The sequence below is a fragment of the Scyliorhinus torazame genome, chromosome 11 (assembly GCF_047496885.1).
Source record: "Scyliorhinus torazame isolate Kashiwa2021f chromosome 11, sScyTor2.1, whole genome shotgun sequence".
In the NCBI taxonomy this organism is placed as follows: domain Eukaryota; kingdom Metazoa; phylum Chordata; class Chondrichthyes; order Carcharhiniformes; family Scyliorhinidae; genus Scyliorhinus; species Scyliorhinus torazame.
In genome coordinates this window covers 72,078,203-72,105,600 of record NC_092717.1, presented here as the reverse complement: position 1 = coordinate 72,105,600, position 27,398 = coordinate 72,078,203, and the positions used below count along the sequence as shown (strand labels likewise).

The window sequence follows — 27,398 nt, the reverse complement described above, 5'->3', positions numbered from 1 at the left end:
ACATCCACTGCAAATGTGACCTGGACCGGACTCTGGTTCCCTCCCCAGTTCACAAACCCACCCTTTGGTTGCGGAGATGTTTCCAGTGCTGTGGCAGGCTGTTGGGTGTTTGAAAGTTGGCTGCTGCCTCTGGTGTTGCTGCCTCTGGAATTCTGGCAAGATGTCTGGGCCTCACAGTCTAATTGGGATGCTCGGCAGTAACAACCGCCTGCTTTGTGGCTTGTCTACCCACGGGAATTCACTTGGGAGCTGTGAAGTGCTCACATTATGAGAATTGTCAATTTCCTATTAGCAATAGCCTTCAGTTGTGTGGCCTGCAGCCGCCAGAGTCAATGAGAGTTAAAGTGACCTTCACCATATTACCACAGACGGCGCACTGTCACAACAGGGGTGGTCAGTGGGACAGACCGCCAGCAGCTGGAGCTGCCCCCGTTAGGGTATACTCAATCAGGGAGGTGGCACGGGGGATGTGCGGGAGATGGACCACCCCCCCCCCCACTCCGTCAGCCCAGACGTGAACCGCCACCAATGGTGCCCCCTTCCGCCCCCTGACTAAGCTACTCAGCTCCTCAGATCCCCACAGCAGCTATTCTTCTGGCTTCACGTTTTTAAATAGGTGTACTGAATGGTATCTCCGTGACCACTCGCTGGGGAGGTGGTTAGATCATGGGTGGCCGTTCGTTAGGGCATCCTTCGCGTTGATGGTATGGAGATTAGATTTAATTGGTGATTATTGGTTTCTCGCCATGTTGCGGTGTGATCCGTGTATCGCCAACGGAAGAGGGCCTGTTAGATCGGAAACCGATCAGCAGCCGGCGTGCTTCCTGATTTCCGCCACTCCCTCTATCTAACTGGCCCGCTCGTTTTTGCGGCCGGTGCGACGAGGCCGGCAGATTGCGCCCGATATTTTAACTTGTTACTTCGCACTTTCAATTGCAGTTAAGTGCGATATCAACTCTTTCATAAGCTTCTTCTGAAATAAATGAAGCTTTTAAAAAAGTTGTCAATGTTTCAAATCATTAAACGATCCAGAAGTTGAAATTTTATTAAGTGCTATTTTATATAGGAGACAAATATTTAACTTTCTTTATAGGTGGGTCCGAACACTCTAAGCTTAATGGCTCTCTGTTGTGACATGGCTTGCACACATTATCTTGAAAAGCATCTCCTTGGAGAACCTGTTTCAAGCTAAGTACAGTGCAATTTGTGTGCTTTTGACAGGGTTGGGTGGCAGAACTATTCATTGAGAAGTAACCCTTTGAACACTTCATGCACTCTGTGTTGAAATATGGAGTTCCTGAAGAGACATGAGAAAGTTAGAAACATATAGAGAAATATCACAATTTCTTCAATCACTTTCTTAGATCTCAGTGTTTAATACATGATGCACTATCAATTACGACGAGACGAGAGTAGAATGTAATCGAGGCTTTATTATGCAGAGATGTGTGGCCTCCTACAGCAGCTGACGCAATGGCTGCTGTTCGGAGAGCACACATATTTATACTCCGCGGGGATGGTGGAGAACTATATACAGCCAAGTTGCTTTTAAAAATCGCAGAGAATATTACAAATTTAGGTGGTCCAGTGCCTTGATCTGTTGCTGAGAGCGCCGCAGTGCTGGTGGCGACTCAGGCGTCGGCTTGGTCTTCGGTGACTCCGGGAGCGTGTCGCAATCCTCTTAATCCCCGGGTGGGAGCAAGGGGAGGACGGATTGTCCTGGAGCGGGGGCTGCGGTGGGGTGCGCCGGGGGAAGGGAGGGTGGCGCCGGGGCAGGGGGGAGTTGTGTGTGGAACCAGCTGGTGCCAGGTCCCAGAGGGAGACTGTGTCTTGGCGGCCGTCAGGCTACGCTACGTAAGCGTACTGCAGGTTGGCATGGAGTAGCTGTACCCTCTCAACGAACGGGTCCGCCTTGTGGAGTTGCACGTGTCTACAGAGGAGAACGGGTCCTGGAGCTGCCAGCCATGTTGGGAGTGAAATCCCGGAGGTGGACTTCCTGGGGAAGGCAAAGAGATGTTCATGGGGGGTTTCGTTGGTCGCGATGCACAGGAGCGCCCAAATGTAGTGAAATGCGTCGGGGAGGACCTCCTGCTAGCGGGAGGCCGGGTGATTTCTGGACCGTAGGGCCAGCTGGACGGCCTTCCAGACCGTCCCATTCTCCCGCTCCACCTGCCCAGGTCAGCAGGGGTCTGGGAACCTGAATTGTAGCTCCAATATACAGGAGGTTGAGAGTAGTGAGATCAGGAGTAAGGTTTCAAAGTTGCAGGAGTGTACCGGCAAGCAGGAAAGTGGTTTAAAGTGTGTCTACTTTAATGCCAGGAGCATCCGAAATAAGGTGGGTGAACTTGCGGCATGGGTTGGTACCTGGGACTTCGATGTTGTGGCCATTTCGGAGACATGGATAGAGCAGGGACAGGAATGGTTGTTACATGTGCCGGGGTTTAGATATTTCAGTAAGCTCAGAGAAGGTGGTATAAGAGGGGGAGGGGTGGCATTGTTAGTCCAGGACAGTATTACGGTGGCAGAAAGGACGTTCGATGAGGACTCGTCTACTGAGGTGGTATGGGCTGAGGTCAGAAAAAGGAAAGGAGAGGTCACCCTGCTGGGAGTTTTCTATAGGCCTCCGAAAAGTTCCAGAGATGTAGAGGAAAGGATTGCAAAGATGATTCTGCATAGGAGCGAAAGTAACAGGGTAGTTGTTATGGGGGACTTTAACTTTCCAAATATTGACTGGAAACGCTATAGTTCGAGCACGTTAGATGGGTCCTTTTTTGTCCAATGTGTGCAGGAGGGTTTCCTGACACAGTATGTAGATAGGCCAACGAGAGGTGAGGCTATATTGGATTTGGTATTGGGAAATGAACCTGGACAGGTGTTAGATTTGGAGGTAGGTGAGCACTTTGGTGATAGTGACCACAATTCGATTACGTTTACTTTAGCGATGGAAAAGGATAGGTATATACCGCAGGGCAAGAGTTATACCTGGGGGAAAGGCAATTATGATGCGATAAGGCAAGACGTAGGATGCATAGGATGGGGAGGGAAACTGCAGGGATGGGCACAATTGAAATGTGGAGATGGTTCAAGGAACAGCTACTGCGTGTCCTTGATAAGTATGTCCCTGTCAGGCAGGGTGGACGTGGTCGAGCGAGGGAACCGTGGTTAACTAAAGTAGTTGAATCACTTGTTAAGAGGAAGAAGGAGGCTTATGTAAAGATGAGGCGTGAAGGTTCAGTTAAGGCGCTCGAGAGTTACAAGTTAGCTAGGAAGGACCTAAAGAGAGAGCTAAGAAGAGCCAGGAGGGAACATGAGAAGTCTTTGACAGGTAGGTTCAAAGATAACCCTAAAGCTTTCTATAGATGCGTCAGGAATAAAAGAATGACTAGGGTAAGAGTGGGCCCAGTCAAGGACAGTAGTGGGAAGTTGTGCGTGGAGCCCGAGGAGAGAGGAGAGGTGCTAAATGAATATTTTTCGTCAGTATTCACACAGGAAAAAGACAATGTTGTTGAGGAGAATACTGAAATACAGGCTACGAGACTAGAAGGGCTTGAGGTTCTTAAGGAGGCGGTGTTAGCAATTCTGGAAAGTGTGAAAATAGATAAGTCCCCTGGGCCGGATGGGATTTATCCTAGGATTCTATGGGAAGCTAGGGAGGAGATTGCTGAGCCTTTGGCTTTGATCTTTATGTCATTGTCTACAGGAAGAGTGCCAGAAAACTGGAGGATAGCAAATGTTGTCCCCTTGTTCAAGAAGAGGAGCAGAGACAACCCCGGTAACTATAGACCAGTGAGCCTTACTTCTGTTGCGGGCAAAGTCTTGGAAAGGTTGATAAGAGATAGGATGTACAATCATCTGGAAAGGAATAATTTAATTAGAGATAGTCAACACTGTTTTGTGAAGGGTAGGTTGTGCCTCACAAACCTTATTGAGTTCTTTGAGAAGGTGACCAAACAGGTGGACGAGGGTAAAGCAGTTGATGTGGTGTATGTGGATTTCAGTAAAGTGTTTGATAAGGTTCGCCATGATAGGCTATTGCAGAAAATACAGAGACATGGGATTCAGGGTGATTTAGCAGTTTGGATCAGACATTGGCCAGCTGGAAGAAGGCAAAGGGTGGTGGTTGATGGGAAATGTTCAGCCTGGAGTCCAGTTACTAGTGGTGTACCACAAGGATCTGTTTTGGGGCCACTGCTGTTTGTCATTTTTATAAATGACCTGGAGGATGGCTTGGAAGGATGGGTGAGTAAATTTGCCGATGACACTAAAGCCAGTGGAGTTGTGGACAGTGTGGAAGGATGTGACACGTTACAGAGGGACATAGGTAAGCTGCAGAGCTAGGCTGAGAGGTGGCAAATGGAGTTTAATGCAGAAAAACGTGAGGTAATTCATTTTGGAAGAAATAACAGGAAGACAGAGTACTGAGCAAATGGTAAGATTCTTGGTAGTGTGGATGAGCAGAGAGATCTTGGTGTCCATGTACATAGATCCCTGAAAGTTGCCACCCAGGTTGAGAGGGTTGTTAAGAAGGCATACGGTGTGTTAGCTTTTATTGGTAGAGGGATTGAGTTTTGGAGCCATGAGGTCATGTTGCAGCTGGACAAAACTCTGGTGCGGCTGCATTTGGAGTATTGCGTGCAATTCTGGTCGCCGCATTATAGGAAGGATGTGGAAGCATTGGAAAGGGTGCAGAGGAGATTTACCAGGATGTTGTCTGGTCTGGAGGGAAGATCTTATGAGGGAAGGCTGAGGGACTTGAGGTTATTTTCTTTAGAAAGAAGAAGGTTAAGAGGTGACTTAATTGAGGCATACAAGACGATCTGAGGATTAGATAGGGTGGACAGTGAGAGCTTTTTTCCTCAGATGGTGAAGTCGAGCACGAGGGGACATAGCTTTAAATTGAGGGGAGATAGATATAGGACAGATGTCAGAGGTAGGTTCTTTACTCAGAGAGTAGTAAGGGCGTGGAATGCCCTGCCTGTAACAGTAGTGGACTAGCCAACATTAACGGCATTTAAATGGTCATTGGATAAACATATGGATGATAAGGGAAAAGTGTAGATGGGTTTCAAAGGTCGGCGCAACATCGAGGGCTGAAGTGCCTGTACTGCGCGTTAATGTTCTCTGTTCTATGTTCTATGTTCTATTTCCCCGGGGGTTGTAGCTGGTTGTCCTGCTCGAGGCAATGCCCCTGTTGAGCAGGAACTGGTGCAGCTCATCGCTCATAAATGAGAATCCCCGGTTGCTGTGGACATAGGTGGGGAAACCGAACAGAGCGAAGATGGTGTTGAGGGCTTTGATGATGGTGGCAGATGTCATATCAGGGCATGGGATGGCAAAGGGGAATCGGGAATATTCGTTGACCACACTGAGTAAGTACGTGTTGCAGTCGGTAGAGGGGAGGGGCCCTTTGAAGCCCAGCTGAGACGTTCAAAGGGGTGGGAGGCCTTCACCAGGCGCGCACGGTCTGGCCGGTAGAAGTGCAGTTTACACTCCGCGCAGACCTGGCAGTCTCTGGTGATAGCCCTGACTTCCTCGATGGAGTAGGGCAGATTGCGGGCCTCAATGAAGTGGTAAAACTGGGTGACTCCTGGGTGACAGAGATTGTCGTTTAGGGTCCAGAGTCGGTCCACTTGTGCGCTGGCACATGTACCTCGGGATAGGGCATCGGGCGGCTCGTTGAGCTTACCGGGGCGATACAAAATCTCGTAGTTGTAGGTGGAGAGCTCGATCCTCCACCTCAAGATTTTATCGTTTTTGATCTTGCCCCGCTGTGTGTTATAAAACATGAAGGCAACCGACCATTGATCAGTGAGGAGAGTGAATCTCCTGCCGGCCGGGTAATGCCTCTAATGCCGCACAGCTTCAACGTCGACAAAGGAGTGCCGAATTTCGGAGGCATGGAGGGTGCGGGAAAAGAATGCCATGGGCCTGCCTGCCTGATTGAGGGTGGCGGCCAGAGCGACGTCTGATGCATCGCTCTCGACTTGGAAGGGGAGCATCTCGTCAACCGCGTGCATCGCTGCCTTGGCGATGTCGGCCTTGATACGGTTGAAGGCCTGGTGAGCCTTGCCGTCAGTGGGAAAACGGTGGATTGAATGAGAGGGCGGGCCTTGTCTGCATAGTTTGGGACCCACTGGGCGTAATACGAATAGAACCCCAGGCATTGTTTGAGGGCCTTGGGGCAGTGGGGGAGGGGGAGTGCCATGAGGGGGCGCATGCGATCGGGGGAGGGGCCCAGAACTCCGTTCAGGACCACATAGCCGAGGATGGCTAAACGGTTCATGCTGAACACGCACTTCTCCTTGTTATACGTGAGGTTGAGGAGAGTGGCGGTGTGGAGAAATTTGGAAAGGTGAGCGTCGTGGTCCTGCTGGTCGTGGCCGCAGATGGTGACGTTGTCCAGGCACGGGAAGGTGGCCCGCAGTCTACCGGTCAAGCATTCGGTCCATCTCCCGTTGGAAGACCGAGACTCCATTGGTGACGCCAAAGGGAACCCTAAGAAAGGGGTAACGGCGGCCGTCTGCTTCGAACGCAGTGTACTGGCGATCTGCCCTACGGATAGGGAGCTGGTGGTAGGCAGATTTCAGGTCCACTGTCGAGAAGACCCGGTATTGTGCAATCTGATTGACCATATCAGATATCCGTGGGAGGGGGTACAGGTCGAGCTGCGTGTAGCGATTGATGGTCTGACTAGTCAACGACTATCCTGTTTTTCTCCCCGGTTTTCACGACTACCACTTGGGCTCTCCAGGGGCTGTTGCTGGCCTCGATGATACCTTCCCGCAGCAGCCGCTGGACCTCAGACCTGACGAAGGTCCTGTCCTGGGCGCTGTACTGTCTGCTCCTGGTGGCAACAGGTTTGCAATCCGGGGTTAGGTTTGCAAAAAGGGAAGACGGATCAACCTTAAGGGCCGCAAAGCCGCAAATGGTAAGAGGTGGTAAGGGCCCGCCAAATTTCAGGATTAGGCTCTGGAGGTTGCACTGGAAGTCCAGGCCGAGTAGCAAGGCAACGCAGAGGTTGGGGAGGACGTAGAGCTGGAAGCCGCTGAACTCCACACCCTGGACGGTGAGGGTGGCGATACAGTACCCCCGGATCGCCACGGAGTGGGATCCAGGGGCCAGGGAGGTTCTCTGGTTAGCGGGGTGTACCGCGAGGGAGCAGGGCCTTACCGTATCGGGGTGGATGAAGCTCTCAGTGCTCCCGGAGTCCAGAAGGCAGAAGACCACGTGCCCGTCGACCTTCACCTTTGTCGAAGCGGTCGTGAGGTTGTGTGGTCGAGACTGGTCAATCGTGACCGAGGCGAGACGCGGCTGGTCGTCAGTGGTTGCAGGTGATGAGCAGCCTGATGAGGTGCGCGACGGGCAGGAGTCCTGAGGTGGGTAAGATGGTGGCGCCCACGGGCTGCACGTGTTGTGAGTAGAGCAAGATGGCGGCACTCACGGGCCGCACGTGGTCCGTGGAGGGGAAGATGGCGGCGTCCACTGTCCGCACATGGGTGGTGCCGGGACAATAGCGGGCGATTGAGCGGGCCTGGCACACTGCAGCAAAATGTCCCTTCTTGCCACAGGCCTTGCAGAGGGCACTCCACGCCGGGCAGCACTGCTAGCGGTGTTTTAACTGTCTACAGGAATAGCATTTCGGTCCCCCGTGGTTGGTTGGCTGACGCGCGGTGCAGGCGTGGGGTTGGCTGGGGGCTGTCACTGATTGGGTCCACGATGGATTGGCTGTCGGCGGGGTCCATGATGCACAGGGGGGGTGGGCCGCGCGGTCGGGGGCATAGGCCTGAACGTTGCGTGATGCGTAAGTGAGAACGCTAGATCTTTGGTCGCCGCGAGGTCAAGCCTGGCCCCTTCTAAGAGGTGCTGGTGAATGTAGTCAGACCCTATGCCCGTAACGATCGCGCCTCTCATCAGTAGGTTCGAGTGTTCAGTGGCCAAAATGGCCTGGCAGTCACAGTCTCTCACTAGGGCAAGCAGGGCACGCCAGAAATCTTCCACAGACTCACCGGGAAGTTGGCGCCACGTGGATAGGAGATGCCTGGCGTAGATTTTGTTGGTCGACTGAGCCTAATTTTCCTTCAGTAGTGTCATGGCCTCTGCGTAGGTCGGCGCATCCTGGACTAGGGGAAAAACGTTGGAGCTCTGCCCGTGTACAGAATCTGGAGCTTCTGTGCTTCTGAGATTGGGTCTGGCGTAGACCCGATGTAAGCTTCAAAACAGGCTAGCCAATGTTCGAAGCCTTTTTTGACATTGTCTGCTTGAGGATGCAGCTGCAGGCGATCCGGCTTGATGTGGAGGTCCATCTCTGAAAAATCTCTGTGTAATAAATTGATGCACTATCAATTACGACGAGACGAGAGTAGAATGTAATCGGGGCTTTATTACACAGAGATGTGGGGCCTCCTACAGCAGCTGACGAAATGGTTGCTGTTCGGAGAGCACACATATTTATACTCCGCCTATTTATACTGGGCGGAGCCAGCAGGCAGGGATCTACCCCGTACCTGTGTTACAGGGGCCTTACTGTAAAACCCATATATATACAGTATAATACATGAGTAGTGACTACCACAATACTGCACTATAAATAGACTGTAGCATCAATTAATCCTGGTAATGTTCCCTATGACTTAATAAATCTAATAAGCTATTCTGTGTAAATTTGTTATGCCTATGTGGTTAGAATGTGGAATGTACGACCGCAGGGAGTGGCTGACGCGATTAACAAGTTACCCAGAAGCTAGATAACTACATGAGAGAGAAAGGAATGGAAAGACATACTGACAGGGTGGGATGAAATAGGATGGATTGAGGCTCAGGTGGATCAAAATTAGTAAAAGGCAAAGCAATAAATCTTCATTTCAATGCAACGGAGGTCCACAAAGGAAATAATATTTTTTGCTTGGAATAAATCGATCGCTGATAGAATTAATAATTGAAAAAAATAATGACGAGGTCAGTAGATATTCCATGTGAACAGCCTTCGTCAAAATGAAGTTCTGGCAGCATTGGGCACGATCTACCATGCTCGACTGGGAACACAGCACAGCCTATAGATGTTGGGTGAAGCCTCCCGTGGGCTTCTCGGCAACCAGTACACATCGTGAGATCTACCCAGTTCTCGCGTGGCGTCGAGATCAGGATCACGCCCACAATGAACGTGACCAAACCACACTTGCTTAATTAAGTTTTAAATCTACTTAGGTGAGCTCACCCGAGATCCATCGGCCTCCCGGGATTTATCGGCCTCCCCAGGAAGGCCTCAGCCGGGTGCTGTTCCGTACTGGTCCACACAACAATGGACAAAACGGAATGGCACCTGGGGTGGGGGTGGGGTGGGGGGGGAGGGGGCGGTCTCTTTGGGCCATCGGTCAGGGACAGTGCAAGATAGACGCCTGGCGCTTCCCCTGGAACGTGAGCACCTTGATACTGTCAGGTTGGCACCTTAGCACTGCCACAGTGCCTGGCTGGCAGTGCAAGGGTGCCAGGGTGGAACTGTCAAGGACCTGGGGCTGAGGGGGACCACGCCCATGAAAGATGGATGAGAGGGGTATTAAGGGCGGCGGGTGCAGTGCAGACCTCCTCTGGGAGGTTGGGGGGGTTGAAGGGTGGGGGGCCTGGAAGGGGTGGGCTTATAAGGGAGCGTGGGGGGCCTGAAGAGGGGGAGCCCCAGGGACCCCACAGTGTGGTGTCATCACTTGGGGAGTGTGGGGTAATGCCCATAATTGTGGAGGGTGACATTGTCCATGGTTGGGGGAAGTGGGGGACCCACAAGCTCACTTAGAGATCAGAGCACCCTTTCAAAATGGCGACCCTATCTCTGAGGAGCCGGCCTGGCTGGCGAGTTCAGCTCCCCAGTGATGAAAATAATTCGAAGTGTGGGATAAACTGGTGAGAAACTCCCCGGGGTCCCAAAAGTGACTTAAGCATGGTTAGATAGTGGTGTGGAACTTCCCAACTGAGCCGGCAGGAAAATCCCAACAAAACCCACGACAAATGACACATAGAAATGGTTGCGTTAGATCGCGCCCATTATCTATTTTATGATTAGCTAGCCCATTACATGTTGTAACACGCTTCCCACATTATAGCATTTCCCACCTTCTGTATGTGTTGGTGTTTCTTTCTTTCTTCCTTTCGTTTTGTCTTTTGTTTTGATTCTATTTAATTTTCCCCATATGAAATGAAAAATGAAATGAAAACCGCTTATTGTCACAAGTAGGCTTCAATGAAGTTGCTGTGAAAAGCCCCTAGTCGCCACATTCCGGCGCCTGTTCGGGGAGACTGTTACGGGAATTGAACCGTGCTGCTGGCCTGCTTGGTCTGCTTTCAAAGCCAGCGATTTGAATCATGGTCCTTTTTCTTTTGTGAACCTCTGTAAGACTCTATCGTTCATGAAACACACATTGCCCTGTAGTTCTTTTGATCCGTAAATACAAGAGAACAAATTGATGGCTCAAAGGTTGTTATGCTTAATGGTGTTACTTTATTTGTCCCCATGATGACATATTTAAAATGAGCACAGATTTGAAATAATTACAGGCAAACTAAAACGGTGACAGAGAATGGTAATGGATTTAATAGGTTGAGATGAGGAATGAAAATAATTTTTAAAAGAAGCAGTTTTGATATTGCTCCCAGCGAATGACTCTGCTTCACCGATCTCTAGCATCAGGCCACATAATTCACAAAGCTTCTTTTCAGAAGCACAACACGCAGTTATATTTGGGCATTGAATCCACCCAGAAATCTGGCCTTAATTCCCTCTCTCCAGTAATTTTCACGTATGTGGAGCCACTTTTATTCAATTTTCAAGAAATGTAGGTTATTGAAACAGTGTTTCGCCTGAGGATCATTCGGGAAGCTGAGGGGGTGATAGATAGAAGCTACAGGGACATAGTTACACCTGAGAATAAAGGTAGCTGGGTAACAGTTAGAGGTGGGAAGAGGAGGAAGCAGTCAGAGCAGGGATCCCCTGTGGTTTTTTCTCTCAACAATAAGTATACCGCTTTGGATACTGTTGGGGGGGATTACCTAGCAGGGGTAGGCTACAGTGACCGGGTCTCTGGCACGAGGTCTGGCTCTGGGGCTCAGAAGGGAAGGGGGGAGATTAGGTGGGCACTAGTTATAGGGGACTCAATAGTTAGAGGTACAGACAGGCGGTTCTGTGGGCACAGGCAAGACTCTCGGATGGTTTGTTGCCTCCCGGGTGCCAGGGTCCATGACGTCTCGGATCGTGTCTTCAGGATCCTTAAGGGGGAGGGGGAGCAGTCAGAAGTCGTGGTGCACATTGGTACCAACGACGTAGGTAGGAAAAGGGGTGTGGATGTAATAAACGAGTTTAGGGAGTTAGGCTGGAAGTTAAAAGCCAGGACAGACAGAGTTGTTATGAGATGAATGAAAATTGCTTATTGTCACAAGTAGGCTTCAAATAAAGTTACTGTGAAAAGCCCCTAGTCGCCACATTCCGGCACCTGTTCAGGGGGGCTGGTATGGGAATTGAACTGTGCTGCTGGCCTGCCTTGGTCTGCTTTCAAAGCCAGCGATTTAGCCCAGTGTGCAAAATCAGCCTCTGGTTTGTTGCCGGTGCCACGTGATAGCGAGGCTAGGAATAGGGAGAGAGTGCAGTTGAACATGTGGCTGCAGGAATTGTGTAGGAGGGAGGGCTTCAGGCATTTGGATAATTGGAGCGCATTCTGGGGAAGGTGGGACCTGTATAAGCAGGACGAGTTGCATCTGAGCCAGAGGGGCACCAATATCCTGGGAGGGAGGTTTTCTAGTACTCTTCGGGAGGGTTTAAACTAATTTGGCAGGGGAATGGGAACCGGATATGTAGTCCAGCAACTCAGGTAGCTGATATTCAGGACGCCAAAGTGAGGAAGGTAACACTGACAAAGGAGAGTACTTGCAGGCACGGAGATGGGTTGAAGTGTGTAAACTTCAACGCAAGAAGCATCAGGAATAAGGTGAGTGAACTTAAGGCATGGATCGGTACTTGGGACTACAATGTGGTGGCCATCACGGAAACTTGGATAGAAGAGGGGCAGAAATGATTGTTGGAGGTTCCTGGTTATAGATGTTTCAATAAGATTAGGGAGGGTGGTAAAAGAGGTGGTGGGGGGGGTGGCATTGTTAATTAGAGATAGTATAACAGCTGCAGAAAGACAGTTCGAGGAGGATCTGCCGACTGAGGTAGTATAGGTTGAAGTCAGAAATAGGAAAGGAGCAGTCACCTTGTTGGGAGTTTTCTCTAGACCCCCCAATAGCAGCAGAGATGTGGAGGAAAAGATTGGGAAACAGATTTTGGAAAGGTGCAGAAGTCACAGGGTAGTAGTCATAGGTGACTTCAACTTCCAAATATTGAGTGGAAACTCTTCAGATCAAATAGTTTGGATGGGGTGGTGTTTGTGCAGTGTGTCCAGGAAGCTTTTCTAACACAGTATGTAGATTGTCCGACCAGAGGGGAGGCCATATTGGATTTGGTACTTGGTAATGAACCAGGGCAAGTGATAGATTTGTTAGTGGGGAAGCATTTTGGAGATAGTGACCACAATTCTGTGACTTTCACTTTAGTAATGGAGAGGGATAGGTGCGTGCAATAGGGCAAGGTTTACAATTGGGAGAAGGGTAAATACGATGCTGTCAGACAAGAACTGAAGTGCATAAGTTGGGAACATAGGCTGTCAGGGAAGGATACAATTGAAATGTGGAACTTGTTCAAGGAACAGATACTATGTGTCCTTGATATGTATGACCCTGTCAGACAGGGAAGAGATGGTCGAGTGAGGGAACCATGGTTGACAAGAGACGTTGAATGTCTTGTTAAGAGAAAGAAGGATACTTATGTAAGGCTGAGGATACAAGGTTCAGACAGGGCGCTGGAGGGATACAAGATAGTCAGGAGGGAACTAAAGAAAGGGATTAAGAGAGCTAAGAGAGGGCATGAAAAATCATTGGTGGGTAAGATCAAGGAAAACCCCAAGGCCTTTTACACATATGTGAGAAATATGAGAATGACTAGAGCGAGGGTGGGTCCGATCAAGGACAGTAGTGGGAGATTGTGTATTGAGTCTGAAAAGATAGGAGAGGTCTTGAACGAGTACTTTTCTTCAGTATTTACGAATGAGAGGGGCCATATTGTTGGAGAGGACAGTGTGAAACAGTTTGGTAAGCTCGAGGAGATACTTGTTTGGAAGGAAGATGTGTTGGGCATTTTGAAAAACTTGAGGATAGACAAGTCCCCCGGGCCTGATGGGATATATCCAAAGATTCTATGGGAAGCAAGAGATGAAATTGCAGAGCCGTTGGCAATGATCTTTTCATCCTCACTGTCAACAGGGGTGGTACCAGGGGATTGGAGAGTGGTGAATGTCGTGCCCCTGTTCAAAAAAGGGAATAGGGATAATCCTGGGAATTACAACCAGTTAGTCTTACTTCGGTGGTAGGCAAAGTAATGGAAAGGGTACTGAGGGATAGGATTTCTGAGCATCTGGAAAGACACTGCTTGATTAGGGACAGTCAGCACGGATTTGTGAGGGGTAGGTCTTGCCTCACGAGTCTTATTGAATTCTTTGAGGAGGTGACCAAGCACGTGGATGAAGGTAAAGCAGTGGATGTAGTGTACATGGATTTTAGTAAGGCATTTGATAAGGTTCCCCATGGTAGGCTTATGCAGAAAGTAAGGAGGCATGGGATAGTGGGAAATTTGGCCAGTTGGATAGAAGTCAGAGAGTGGTGGTGGATGGCAAATATTCAGCCTGGAGCCCATTTACCAGTGGCGTACCGCAGGGATCAGTTCTGGGTCCTCTGCTGTTTGTGATTTTCATTAATGACTTGGATGAGGGAGTTGAAGGGTGGGTCAGTAAATTTGCAGACGATACAAAGATTGGTGGAGTTGTGGATAGTAAGGAGGGCTGTTGTCGGCTGCAAAGAGACATAGATAGGATGCAGAACTGGGCTGAGAAATGGCAGATGGAGTTTAACCCTGAAAAGTGTGAGGTTGTCCATTTTGGAAGGACAAATATGAATGTGGAATACAGGGTTAACGGTAGAGTTCTTGGCAATGTGGAGGAGCAGAGAGATCTTGGGGTCTATGTTCATACATCTTTGAAAGTTGCCACTCAAGTGGATAGAGCTGTGAAGAAGGCCTATGGTGTGCTCGCGTTCTTTAACAGAGGGATTGAATTTAAGAGCTGTGAGGTGATGATGCAGCTGTACAAAACTTTGGTAAGGCCACATTTGGAGTACCGTGTACAGTTCTGGTCGCCTCATTTTAGGAAGGATGTGGAAGCTTTGGAAAAGGTGCAAAGGAGATTTACCAGGATGTTGCCTAGAATGGAGAGTAGGTCTTACGAGGAAAGGGGACATAAATTTAAGGTGAAAGGTGGAAGATATAGGAGGGATATCAGAGGTAGGTTCTTTACCCAGAGAGTAGTGGGGGCATGGAATGCACTGCCTGTGGAAGTAGTTGAGTCAGAAACATTAGGGACCTTCAAGCAGCTATTGGATAGGTACATGGATTATGGTAAAATGATATAGTGTAGATTTATTTGTTCTTAAGGGCAGCACGGTAGCATTGTGGATAGCACAATTGCTTCTGACGCTGTTTTGCGAATCTCCGCTCCCCCGAAAATCGCGCCCCCAACGATGCTGCACCCCGAATGGGCCAAATTCCCGATGGCATGGTCAGAAGTCCGAGGATGCCAGGGCATGGGGGGACCTGGGCTGGCGAAACAGTATTCAGTTAAGATTTTTCCCTTAGAAGCAGCATTGGCAAATGATTTTTAATGTATGTTTTGCTTGAAGGGTGTTAGTAGGGACATAGATGGAGCGGTATGGGGCAGCATAGAGGCGGTGATAGGGGGCAGCATAGAGGTGGTGGTAGGGGGCAGCATAGAGATGGTGATAGGGGGCAGCATAGAGGTGACAGTAGGGGGCAGCATAGAAGTAGGGGAGAGGAGATGATAATTTAATTTATAAAGGACAGCTCACCAAATCATTCTTGATCAAATTTTAACTTTGATGGCAGTCAGGGAGATCTGTCTGACTCGAATAATTGTTTTTTAGATTTTCCAATTAAGGGGCAATATAGCTTGGCCAATCCACCTAATAATAATAATAATAACCTTTTATTGTCACAAGTATGAAGTTACGGTGAAAAGCCCCTACTCGCCACATTCCGGCGCCTGTTTGGGTAAGCTGGTACGGGAATTGAACCCGCACTGCTGGCCTTGTTCTGCATCACAAACCAGCTATCTAGCCCACTGAGCTAAACCAGCCCTAACCCTGCACTTCTTTGGGTTGTGAGGGTCAGACTCATGCAGACACGGGGTTAATGCCAATTCCACATGGACAGTAACCCGGGGCCGGGATCGATCCCGGGTTTTTGGCACCGTGAGGCACAGGGCTAACCTTGCCTCCCTGGGTAGCACAGTGGTTAGCAGAGTTGCTTCACAGCGCCAGGGTCCCAGGTTCGATTCCTGGCTTGGGTCACTGTCTGTGTGGAGTCTGCACGTTTTCCCCTTTTCTGCGTGGGTTTCCTCCGGGTGCTTCGATTTCCTTCCACAGTCCAAAGGTGTGCAGGTTAGGTGGATTGACCATGATAAATTGCCGTGGGGTTACTGGGTTATGGGATAGGGTGGAGGTGCAGGCTTGGGTAGGGTGCTCTTTCCAAGAGCCGGTGCAGACTTTATGGGCTGAATGGCCTCCTTCTGCACTGTAAATTCTATGAACCTGACTCAAACTATTTTTTAACCCAGATGGAAAAGCATGTGTGGCAACATTCTTGAAATGAAGCTTGGTGTCAAATTGCATTTTAATCAGCCATAAAAAGCTAAAACATTGAATACTTCACAGAGCATAAATTTAAACGTTAATCCTGCTCACCCAGCTTCTTCACGCCAAATCCCGGTGGGCATTTGTAGTGCTTCAGACAAAATTCAAATTCATAGTAGTGACCTTCGACACATTCACAGACACGGTTGTGAGGGCTGTTGCATTCATGTTTAATGTACTGATACTCTTTGCAAAACACATTGCAATACTGGCATTCATCCAGGTAATTCCAGTATTCTGTATAGTGTGAGTCAGCACACTGAGTCCTCTGTTTTGTATTGCAGTGAGTCTTCCTGTAAGTACCAGGAGGGCATTGCTCACATGTGTGATAATGAGCCAATTCATCATCCCAATGCCGGTAGACAGGGGCGTTGAATGATTCCAGCTCCAGGTGACCATGCTGCTGTGATACCAATGGAACTGATAAAAAAGAGATAATAAAAAGCTGAAAAGTAAAATAAGGAGCTGTAAGTTCCACCATATTAAACTTTCTACTGGACAAATTACACTTCTTATTCAACTGTGTATTCTTTCCTTGTTATAGCCCGCAAGTATCTTAAGGGGTGGGAATGATTAACTTCCCCATGAACCTTGCTGGATACGAGCTCCGCCGTTGATGGGGGCGGGAGATCTCTAAACAATGTATAGTTGGATGGTATATGAAGCTGGCCAGTTAGGCACCGGCAAGGCAGAGCCGGTTGGGGTCTACAATGTAATGTATATAATAGTTATTGTAAATAAACTAAGGGTGCAATTCAATGAAAATGTTTTGAAGTGTGATAGCAAGCGGGAAATGCCGCGAACTTCCCGGTGCTCAGCCCGGCGAGGCCGTCACCGCAGTCCAACGTTAATTAGTCTACTTTAGGAGGCCCCACGGATTTCACGCCACAAACCATGGCTCACCAGCCAATTTGCCATGCCCCCAATCCCCCCTCCACTAACAAGGTAGAGCATCACTTAAACTGGTCTTGCACAGCCAACCCCACTAAGTTCACAGCCATGATGCCGAGACGACCGACCCCTCGATTCGGAGATGCGGACCTTGGGAGATTCCGAGAGGCCGTTGAGGCCAAAAGGCCTCCCCTGAGGGTCCAGAAGGGTCAGCCACAGGGCAGCCAGTGCTGTCTGGGAGGAAGTGGCAGGGCCATCATTTCAGGCAGCATGACAGAAGGACTGGCCTCCAGTGCCGCAAGAAGGTCAACAATCATCACTGGGGACTTCCGGTGGCGGATATGAGGGAGTAAGTCGCACATTTGGTGGCTCTCGCTCCAGTCGGACTTTTGGACCTTTTCCCCTGACTTTTTTGTACTTTTGAGCGCTGTGTGGTGTCTGGAATTAAGAAGCAGAAAGAATCGTAAACAGTTGAAGAAGTGGGCAAACAAGGGCAGAGTGGAAGCTGCTGCTGAGGGCAATATGGCAATATGGCTGATGCAAAATTACTGGCCAGGCTCTTGGCTGCTAGGATTGAGGACTGTGTGCCGGACGTTATTATGGAAGATCAAACCGGGTTCGTCAAGGGCAGGCAGTTGGGGGCCAACCTAAGAAGGCTGCTGAATGTGATCATGATGTCCCCGGAGAGTAGGGAGGTAGAGGTAGTTGTGGCAATGGATGCCGAGAAGGCTTTTGACCGGGTTGAGTTGTTATACGCTGATGACCTGCTCTTCTTCATCATGGATCCAGTGGCTGGGATGGACGAAATCATGGGAATCCTGAGGGAATTCGGCCGGTTCCTGGGTATAAACTGAACATGGCATAAAGTGAGTTGTTTGTAGTCCAGGCGACGGGCCCAGGAGGGTCGGCTGAGGGGGCTGCCGTTTAGGTTAGTAGGGGGACAGTTTTCGATACTTAGGGATACAGGTGGCGCGGGACTGGGGCCGGCTGCACAAGTTCAACTTATCTCGGTTGGTGGAGCAAATGAGGGAGGAGTTCCGGAGGTGGGGTGCGCTCCCACTGACACTAGCGGGAAGAGTGCTGAAGGTTAAAATGACGATTCTCCCGAGATTCCTGTTCGTATTCCAGTGTCTCCCCATTTTCACTCAGCGGTCCTTTTTTAAGAAGGTCAATAGAATGATTATGGGATTTGTGTGGGCTGGAAAGTCCCCGCGGGTGAGGAGATTGATGCTCGAAAGGAACCGAGGGGAAGGGGGGCTGGTGCTGCCAAACCTTAGTAATTACTACTGGGCGGCCAACATAGCTATGATAAGGAAGTGGATGGTGGGTGCGGGGTCGGATGGAGGCCGCTTCGTGCAGGGGCACCAGTTTGGCAGCCCTGGTTACGGCACCCCTGCCGCTCCCGCCGGCACGGCACTCCACCAGACCTATAGTGGTGGCGGCCTTGCAGATCTGGGGCCAATAGAGAAGGCACGTGGGGGAAGTGAGAGCATCAGTTTGGTCCCCAATTTGCGACAATCACCGGTTTGCCCCGGGGAATATGGATGGTGGGTTCTGAGCATGGCGGAGGGCTGGGATTGCGAGGATGGGGGATCGGTTCTTAGACGGGAGCTTCCCGAGCATGAGGGCGCTGGAGGAGAAATTTGGGTTGGCGAGAGGGAATGATTTCAGGTACTTGCAGGTGCGGGACTTTCTACGCAGATAGATTCCATCCTTCCCACGCCTGCCACTTCGGGGAGTCCAGGACAGGGTAGTGTCCAGTGGATGGGTGGGGGAGGTGAGGGTCTCGGATATATATAAAGAACTTATGGGGTCTGAGGAAACGCAGACCGAGGAGCTGAAGCTTAAGTGGGAAGAAGAGCTCGGCGGTGAGATAGAAGAGGCGTTGAGTGGGGTAAACGCGACCGCAACATGCGCTAGGCTCAGCCTGATCCAATTCAAGGTTGTCCACCGGGCCCACATGACAGTGGCCCGGATGAGTAAATTCTTTGGACTGGAGGACAGGTGCGCCAGATGTGCGGGAGCACCAGCGAACCATGTCCACATGTTCTGGCCATGTCCAAAACTCGGGGTACTGGCAGGGATTCGCGGACGTTGTGTCCCGGGTACTGAAAACAAGGGTGGTGATGAGTCCAGAGGTGGCAATTTCTGGGGTTTCGGAGGACCCGGGAGTCCAGGAGGAGAGAGAGGCCGAAGATTTGGCCTTTGCTTCCCTGGTAGCCCGGCGATGAATTCTGTTGGCATGGAGGGACTCAAAGCCCCCGAAGTCGGAGGCCTGTCTATCGGACATGGCGAGCTTCCTCGGGATGGAGAAAATTAAGTTCGCTCCGAGAGGGTCACTGTCAGGGTTCGCCCGGAGGTGGAAACCTTGCCTTTATCAATCATGGCATAGATTACAAAAGCAAGGAAGTCATGTTGGAGTTATATAGAACATTGGTGAGGCCACAGCTGGGGTACTGTGTGCAGTTTTGGTCGCCACATTATAGGAGTGTTGTGAATGCACTAGAGCGGATGCAGAGGTGTTTCACCAGGATGCTGCCTGAGATGGAACAATTTAGTTCTGAAGAGAGGTTGGATAGGCTTGGGGTGTTTTCGTTGGAGCAGAGAAGACTGAGGGGCGACCTGATCGAGGTGTACAAGATTGAGGGGCATGGACAGGATGGATAGAAATGAAATGAAATGAAAATCACTTATTGTCACAAGTAGGCTTCAAATGAAGTTATTGTGAAAAGCCCCTAGTCGCCACATTCCGGCGGCTGTTCGGGGAGGCTGGTACGGGAATTGAACCGTGCTGCTGGCCTGCCTTGGTCTGCTTTCAAAGCCAGCGATTTAGCCCTGTGCTAAACAGCCCCTCTATGATTCTTGAAACATAAAATCATAGAATTTACAGTGCAGGAAGAGGCCATTTGGCCCATTGGGAACAGCTGTTCCCCTTAGTTGAAGAGTCGGTTACGAGGGGACACAGGTTCAAGGTGAGGAGCGGGAGGTTCGGGGGGATTTGAAGAAAAGTCTTTTTACCCAGAGGGTGATGACGATGTGGAACGCACTGCCAGGGAGGGTGGTAGAGGCGGGTTGCCTCACAACCTTTAAAAAAAAAGTACCTGGATGAATACTTGGCACGTCTTAACATTCAGGGCTATGTGCCAAGTGCTGACAAATGGGATTGGGATTGGCAGATTGGATGCCTTTCACGCGGCGGTGCAGACTCGATGGGCCGAAGGGCCTTTTCTGCACGGTATTTATCTGTGATTCAGTGAATGTCCTCCAGCCCCTCCTTATCTGGTGCCTCCTTGTCCTGCTGCTCCTTGGAGGTGGCCACATATTCCTCCTCCTCCACATCCAGCACATCGCACCACTGCTGTGCCAGGTTGTGGAGGACACAGCAGATCACCACAAAGTGGGCGACCCTCTGGAGGATGGACTGCAGGGCACCAGCAGAGCGATTGAGACATTGGAACCGCATTTTCAGCAGTCCGATGCACCACTCAGTGACAGACCAGGTGGCCGCATGGGCCTCGTTGTATCGGGCCTCTGCATTGGTCACCCGCTTCCGTACTGGTGTCATTAGCCAGGACCTCAGTGGGTGCCCGTATCCCCCAAAAGCCAACCGGTCATCCCATGGTGGTCCTTGAAGAGGCCGGGGATGTTTGACTATCCCAGGATGTAGCTGTCTGTACACCTCCTGAGAAGTGTGCACGCATGTGCATGATCTTCATGTGGTGGTCACACACAAATTGGATATTCAGGGAGTGGAACCCCTTCCTGTTGACGTAGGGCATTCCCAAAAGTCCCCATGCACACAACGCAATATGCGTGCAATCTATCAGCCCCTGGACTGGGGCATCCCATCGGTGGCGGCGAATTCTGCTGACCGGGCACCCTTTTGGGCTTGGTCCATGCCAAAGTGTGCATAGTCGGTTGCCTGGACAAATAGAGAATTCATGACTTCTCGGATGCACCTGTGGACTGTAGCTTGCAAGATGCCGCACAAATCCCCGCTCGAGGCCTGGGATGATCCTGAGACGTAGAAGTTCAGGGGTGTAGTGACCTTGATGGCCACCGGAAGGGGGTCTCCTACTCCTCCATGTGGTGCCAGGTCTGCAAGGACATGGCACAGGTGCCGCATCGTCTTCTTGTTATTGCGGAGCCTCCTGCAACTCACGCTGTTCGTCATTTGCTCGAAACACCAGCGACACCTGTACACCTTGGGCCGTGCCAGCCTCACCCTCCGCGTCTCACTCTGGCCTTACGGGCAGCCGGGTCTCAGGGTGTGGGGCAGAGTCCTGCACAGGGGCCGCCACCTCGAGCCTCTATCGACGCTGCTGCTGTTGCCACCTCCAGTGCCTGGCTGCCCGGCCTACCAGCAGCTCCACAAGGTCCAGAATATCATCCATACTGTTTGACATCTGTACTGAATTGAGAGAGGGTGTGACACTGACAAACAGCGATATCTTCCACCTGGGATCCTCCAGTACCTCATTGCTCTCCTCCCCACCCTTGGCACCCTCTGGCCACATACACCACGCCACAGCGTGGGCACATGCTCACCGGACCCCAGAGCTTGTACCCCAGACACCGGCACATTATGTTACCTGGAATGGGAGCAGGTCCCCCCCCCGCCACCATTGCACTCACTCACCCTCCGGCCGGGGACATGTCCCCGGTGCTGGGGACCAATCCTTGGGTGTTTGGATGTTGGCTGCTGCCTGTGTGGTCTTGCCTCCCTCAGTATTCAGGCACAGTGTCCAGGTATCACGGTCTGATTGGGATGCTAGGCAATGACTCTCACATGCTACATGGCCTGCCCATCCACGGGAATCCAATTGAGTTGTGTGAAGTGCTCCCTTAATGGTGATTCCCCATTAGCAATAGCCTTCAGCTGCACGGCCAGAGGCCTCCACGGTCAGTGGGAGACTTTGGTGGTCAGTGGGGTAGACAGGCAGGAGCTACAGGTTCACATGATCAGTTGGCATGACGGGCTAGCGTGCGTTTCTCGTTTTTGGTCTTTCCCGATATTTAACGGCCTCGACACACTCTTGCTCAAGCGCAATGCGGCCACTGAATCACGCCCTTAAACTTTCTGTGAACTACTTGTGTGGACTCCTTTGTGGCTTTATAAAACTCCTCGCCTCTCATTTCTTCTGGGATGCTTGATTACAGGTGCTTGTGGGTTATTGACCGTGACCCAGAGCCGGGACCGAACCTGGGACCTTGGCGACGTGAGACAGCAGGGCTAACCCACTGTGCCACCATGCTGCCCCCCCCCCAACTGGAGAGTTACACGGCAGTTTTCAGTCTGAGCCTGACACCTTGCCAAATTCTAGTAAGATTCTGCTCCTGGTCTCTCTCGACCATGAGAACTATGGAATATTTGTGTGGCAAAACATAAAACAACCTCAGGTAACAGCCCGTAACAGCCTCCCCGAACAGGTGCCGGAATGTGGCGACTAGGGACTTTTCACAGTAACTTCATTTGAAGCCTACTTGTGACAATAAGTGATTTTCATTTCATTTCATTTCATTCATTTCATTTCATTTCAGGTAATTAGTTGGAGCACAGAATAAATTCTTACATTTTAAAGGAGAATGAGCACAGTTTCACTCGCCTCCCTATGTGCACGGTAGCACAGTGGTTAGCATTGCTGTTTGATAGCGCCAGGGACCTGTCATGATATGCAGACATGCACATAATGAGATACAGACAGGCAGCTAATGAACACAGAGAACAGGACATAACCAATCAGAAGGCAGAACACTTGGGGGTGGTTTCCCACTATAAAAGGCACGAGGCACTCACACTCCGCTTCTTTCCACTGGGGACATCTGCAGAGTGAGTCAGGTGTATATATCACATAACACCTACAGCATGTGGCTAAGAGCTAGTCTGGTTCAGTCAGAGTAATCACACTTAGGTTAGCAGATTGTCGAACTCACAGAGAACTGAGCTAACTGTGTGACAGGATCAATAAATCAAATTGAACTAACTTCAAGGTCTAGAGTATATTTCAGTTATAGCTGCATCCAGTTGCAGCGCGTGTTATCTCAATGTGCTTAACACGACAGGACCCAGGTTCAATTCCCGGCTTGGGGCACTGTCTGTGCGGAGTCTGCATGTTCTCCCTGTGTCTGCGTAGGTTTCCTCCGGATGCTCCGGTTTCCTTCCACAAGTCCCGAAAGAGTACCCAATTAATGTTTTTCCAAATAAGGGGCAATTTAGCGTGTCCAATCCACCTACCCTGCACACCTTTTTAGGTTGCGGGGGTGAAACCCACGCAGACACGGAGAGAATGTGCAAACTCCACACGGACAGTGACCCAGGGCCGGTATCGAACCCGGGTCCTCGGCGTTGTGAGGCAGCAGTGCTAACCACTGTGCCACCCTGACCGTGACTATTCATAACTGAGTATGGTCACACAACATCCACACACACACATTTTCAATGGAGAATCACTGAGTACGTCAGGATTGGGAACATTGGTTGATTTCCCTTCCCTAACCCAGAGGCCAGTTGTAGTGCATCGTCCACTTTCACAGTTTTAAAAAATATATATTTTTATTGAAGCATTTGCAAAATTTTTATAACAATAACAAACAAAACAATAATAACATAAACACCAACATGGTAAACTAGATATTTCCCACCCAACCCCTTCCGAACATCCCTTAACCATATTTCACCTACCCGCCACCCCCCCCCCCCCCCCCCCCCCCCCGCCGCCACCCCCACCCCCCCTTCAGAATGCTGCTTTTGCTGACATTTTAATTTTCCCCGAGAAAGTCGACGAACGGCTGCTAAGAGAGAACCCCTGCATTGACCCCCTCAAGGCAAACTTTATTTTCTCCAGCCTGAGAAACCCAGCCATGTCACTGACCCAAGTCTCCACACTCGGGGGCTTCGAGTCCCTCCACATTAAAAGGATCCGCCTCCGGGCTACCAGGGAGGCAAAGGCCAGAACGTCGGCCTCTTTCACTCCCTGAACTCCCGGGTCGTCTGGCACTCCAAAGATCGCCACCTCTGGACTCGGCACCACCTGTGTTCCTAGCACCTTGGACATTGCCCTGGCAAACCCCTGCCAGAACCCCTCCAGCTTCGGGCATGCCCAAAACATATGGACATGGTTTGCTGGGCTCCCCGAACACCTCGCACATGTATCTTCTACCCCGAAAAACTTGCTCATCCTCGCCGCCATCATGTGTGCCCAGTGTACCACCTTAAACTGTATTAGACTGAGCGTGGCACATGTTGAGGAGGAATTAACCCTGCTTAGGGCGTCCACCCACAGACCCGCCTCTAACTCCCCACCTAGCTCCTCCTCCCACTTGCCATTCAGTTCCTCCACCGGGGTCTCCTCCGCCTCCAACAACTCCTGATAGATATCCAACACTTTCCCCTCCCTCACCCAAGTACCGGACACTACTCTGTCCTGTATCCCCCGTGGCGGGATCAGCGAGAAAGCCAACACCTGTTTCCTCAGAAAGTCCCAGACTTGTAAATATCTGAAACCGTTCCCCGGCGGCAGCTTTATCTTGTCTTCCAGCGCCTTCAGACTGGGAAAACTCCCGTTTATGAATAGATCTCCCATCCATCTAATTCCTGCTCTCTGCCAACTTTGGAACCCGCAATCTATCCTGCCCGGCGCGAACCTGTGGTTATTACAAATTGAGGTCCAGACTGACACACCCTCCACCTCCTTATACCTCCTCCATTACCCCCAGATCCTCAGTGCCACCACCACCACCGGGCTAGTGGAGTACCGGAGGTGCCGTTACCAGTGCTCCCAAACTGGTGCCTTTGCATGGCGCCGCCTCCATCCACCCCCACACCGACCCCTCCCCCAATACCCACTTCCTAATCATCGCTATATTCGCCGCCCAGTAGTAGTTGCAGAAGTTCGGCAGCACCAGCCCACCTTCCCCCACTGCGCTCCAACAACATTTTCTTCACCCGCCGGGTTTTATTCACCCACACAAAGCCCAAAATAATCTTGTTTACCCGCTTGAAAAGGCCTTAGGGATGAAGATGGGGAGGCACTGGAAGACAAACAAAACCTGGGGAGCACCGTCATTTTCACAGTCTGTACCCTCCCCACCAATGATAACGGGAGCATATTCCATCTTTTAAAGTCCCCCTCCATTTGCTTCACCAGCCGGGTTAGGTTCAGCCTGTGTAATGCCTCCCATTTCTGTGCCACCTGTATTCCCAGTTGGCGAAAGCTCCTCTCTACCATCCTGAGTGGCAGCTCCTTCAGTCTCCTCTCCTGCCCCCTTGCCTGGAACACAAACAATTCACTTTTTCCCATGTTCAATTTGTACCCGAGAACCTGCCAAATTCCCCCAAGATCTGCATAACCTTCCCCATTCCCTCCACCGGGTCCGAGATGTACAAGAGCAGATCGTACAGCGAAACCCGGTGTTCCACCCCTCCCCGAACCAGCCCCTGCCTCTTCCTTGATGCTCTCAGCGCCATGGCCTATAGCCATGTGTCCTGGTAGAGCAATCGCACCCAGTTGATGAAGCCCTCACCAAACCCAAACCTTCCCAGCGTCTCCCAAAGATACTCCCACTCCAACCGATCAAAAGCCTTCTCCATGTCCATCGCAACCACCACCTCCTCCTCCTCTCCTTCTGAGGGCATCATAATTACATTCAAAAGCCTCCATCGTTAGCATTGAGCTGTCTACCCTTAACGAATCTGGTTTGGTCCTCCCCTATCACCCCCGGGACACAGTCTTCTATCCTAGTGGCCAAACACTTAGCCAGCAGCTTGGCATCTACGTTCAAAAGCGAGATCGGCCTATATGACCCACATTGCTCCGGGTCTTTTTCTCGTTAAAGGATGAGCGAAATCGAGGCTTGCGACATCGTTGGAGGGAGGATTCCCCACTCTTTAGCCTCATTAAAGGTCCTCATCAGCAGCGGGCACAACACCTCTGAGAACTTCTTGTAGAATTCTATTGGGTAACCGTCCGGCCCCGGAGCCTTGCCCGACTGCATGCCCTCCAGTCCTTTAACAAATTCCTCTGCTCCAATCGGGGCCCCCAACCCCTCGACCAGGTCCTCCTCCACCCTCGGACACCTCAACTGATCAAGCAACTGCCTCATTCCTTCTACACCAGGCGGGGATTCCGACTCATTTAATTTGCTATAAAATTCTTTAAAAACGTTGTTCACCTTCCCTGGGTCCAAGACCATGTTGCCCTCCCTATTCCTTACTCCCCCAATCTCCCTGGCCACTTCTCTCTTCCTAATCTGGTGCGCCAACATCCTGCTCGCCTTTTCCCCATATTCGTAGACCACCGCCCTTGCCCTCCTCAACTGCTCCACCGCCCTCCCCATGGTCAACAGCTCAAACTCTGCGTGTAGTTTCCGACGCTCCCTCAAGAGCCCCACGTCCGGGGCCTCCGCATATCTCCTATCCACTCGAAGTATCTCCTCCAATAATCTCTCCCTCTCTGCTCGTTCCACCTTTTCTCTATGGGACCGAATTGAAATTAGTTCCCCCCTTGCAACTGCTTTCAGAATCTCCCAAACCACCGCTGCTGATACCTCACCCATATCGTTTGTATCCAGGTAATTCTCAATGGACCCGCCCGCAGACTGCTTCGTCTGCTAACAACCCCACATTCAGTCTCCACAACGGGCACTGCACTCTCTCCTCACTCAACCATAAATCCACCCAATGCGGGACATGATCAGAGACTGCAATCGCCAAACATTCCGTCCCCGCCAACTTCGGAATTAGCGCCCTGCTTAGAACAAAAAAATCAATGTGGGAGTAAACTTTATGGACATGAGAAAAAAACGAAAACTCCTTCGCCCTCGGCCGTTCGAATCTCCACGGGTCTTACCCCTATCTGCTCCATGAAACTCCTCAACTCTTTCGCCACGGCAGGCCTCCTTCCAGTCCTGGATTTTTACTGGTCCAGATCGGAATCAATGACCATGTTAAAGCCCCCCCTCCCCATGATCAAGCCATGTGAATCTAGGTCCGGGATCTTGCCTAACACCCGTCTCATAATTCCCACATCGTCCCAGTTCGGAGCGTGTACGTTTATAAGCACCACCCATACACCCTCCAGCTTCCCACTCACCATAATATATCTACCCCCCTTATCTGCCACAATTCTTCCAGGCTCAAACGCCACCCACTTGCTGATCAATATTGCTACCCACCTGGTCTTTGAGTCCAGCCCAGAGTGGAACACCTGACCAATCCACCCCTTTCTCAATCTTGTCTGATCAATAATCTTTAGATGTGTCTCCTGAAGCATTGCTACGTCTGCTCTCAGCCCCTTTAAATGCCTGAAAACGTGAGCCCTTTTGACCGGCCCATTCAAAGCCCTCACATTCCATGTAATCAACCTGGATGGGGGACAAGCACCATCTTAGCGCATGTGCACCCCCCACCACGCTTCCGAGAGTCAGCTGACCCATGCTGATCCCGACAGCCCCCACCCTTGGTGCCAAACAGTCTGGCTCCCTAATATTCGAACCCCTCTCCCGACATGCATAAACCATTTAAAAACATCGCAGTCCCCAGTAAGTAAACAACCTCAAGTAAAATAAATTAACATAAACCAACGCAGAAACAATCGCTTGAAACCAAACCCAACCTCCCACAGAATCGGGGCACCCTCCCCCTTCCGCATCCAATCTCTGCAAAAACAAAGCAG

At 50.7% G+C, this 27,398-nt stretch overlaps 1 protein-coding gene across 1 annotated transcript; it reads right to left on the bottom strand.

The window, feature by feature from the left end:
* Positions 1-1,058: 1,058 nt before the first annotated feature.
* LOC140385930 (tumor necrosis factor receptor superfamily member 11B-like) lies at positions 1,059-16,315 on the bottom strand. The gene is made up of 2 exons (XM_072468581.1): positions 15,886-16,315; positions 1,059-1,297 (listed from the first exon to the last, which is right to left on the bottom strand). Exons 1-2 carry the CDS (start codon positions 16,313-16,315, stop codon positions 1,059-1,061), a joined length of 669 nt encoding a protein of 222 aa, XP_072324682.1.
* Between the last annotated feature and the right edge of the window lie 11,083 nt (positions 16,316-27,398).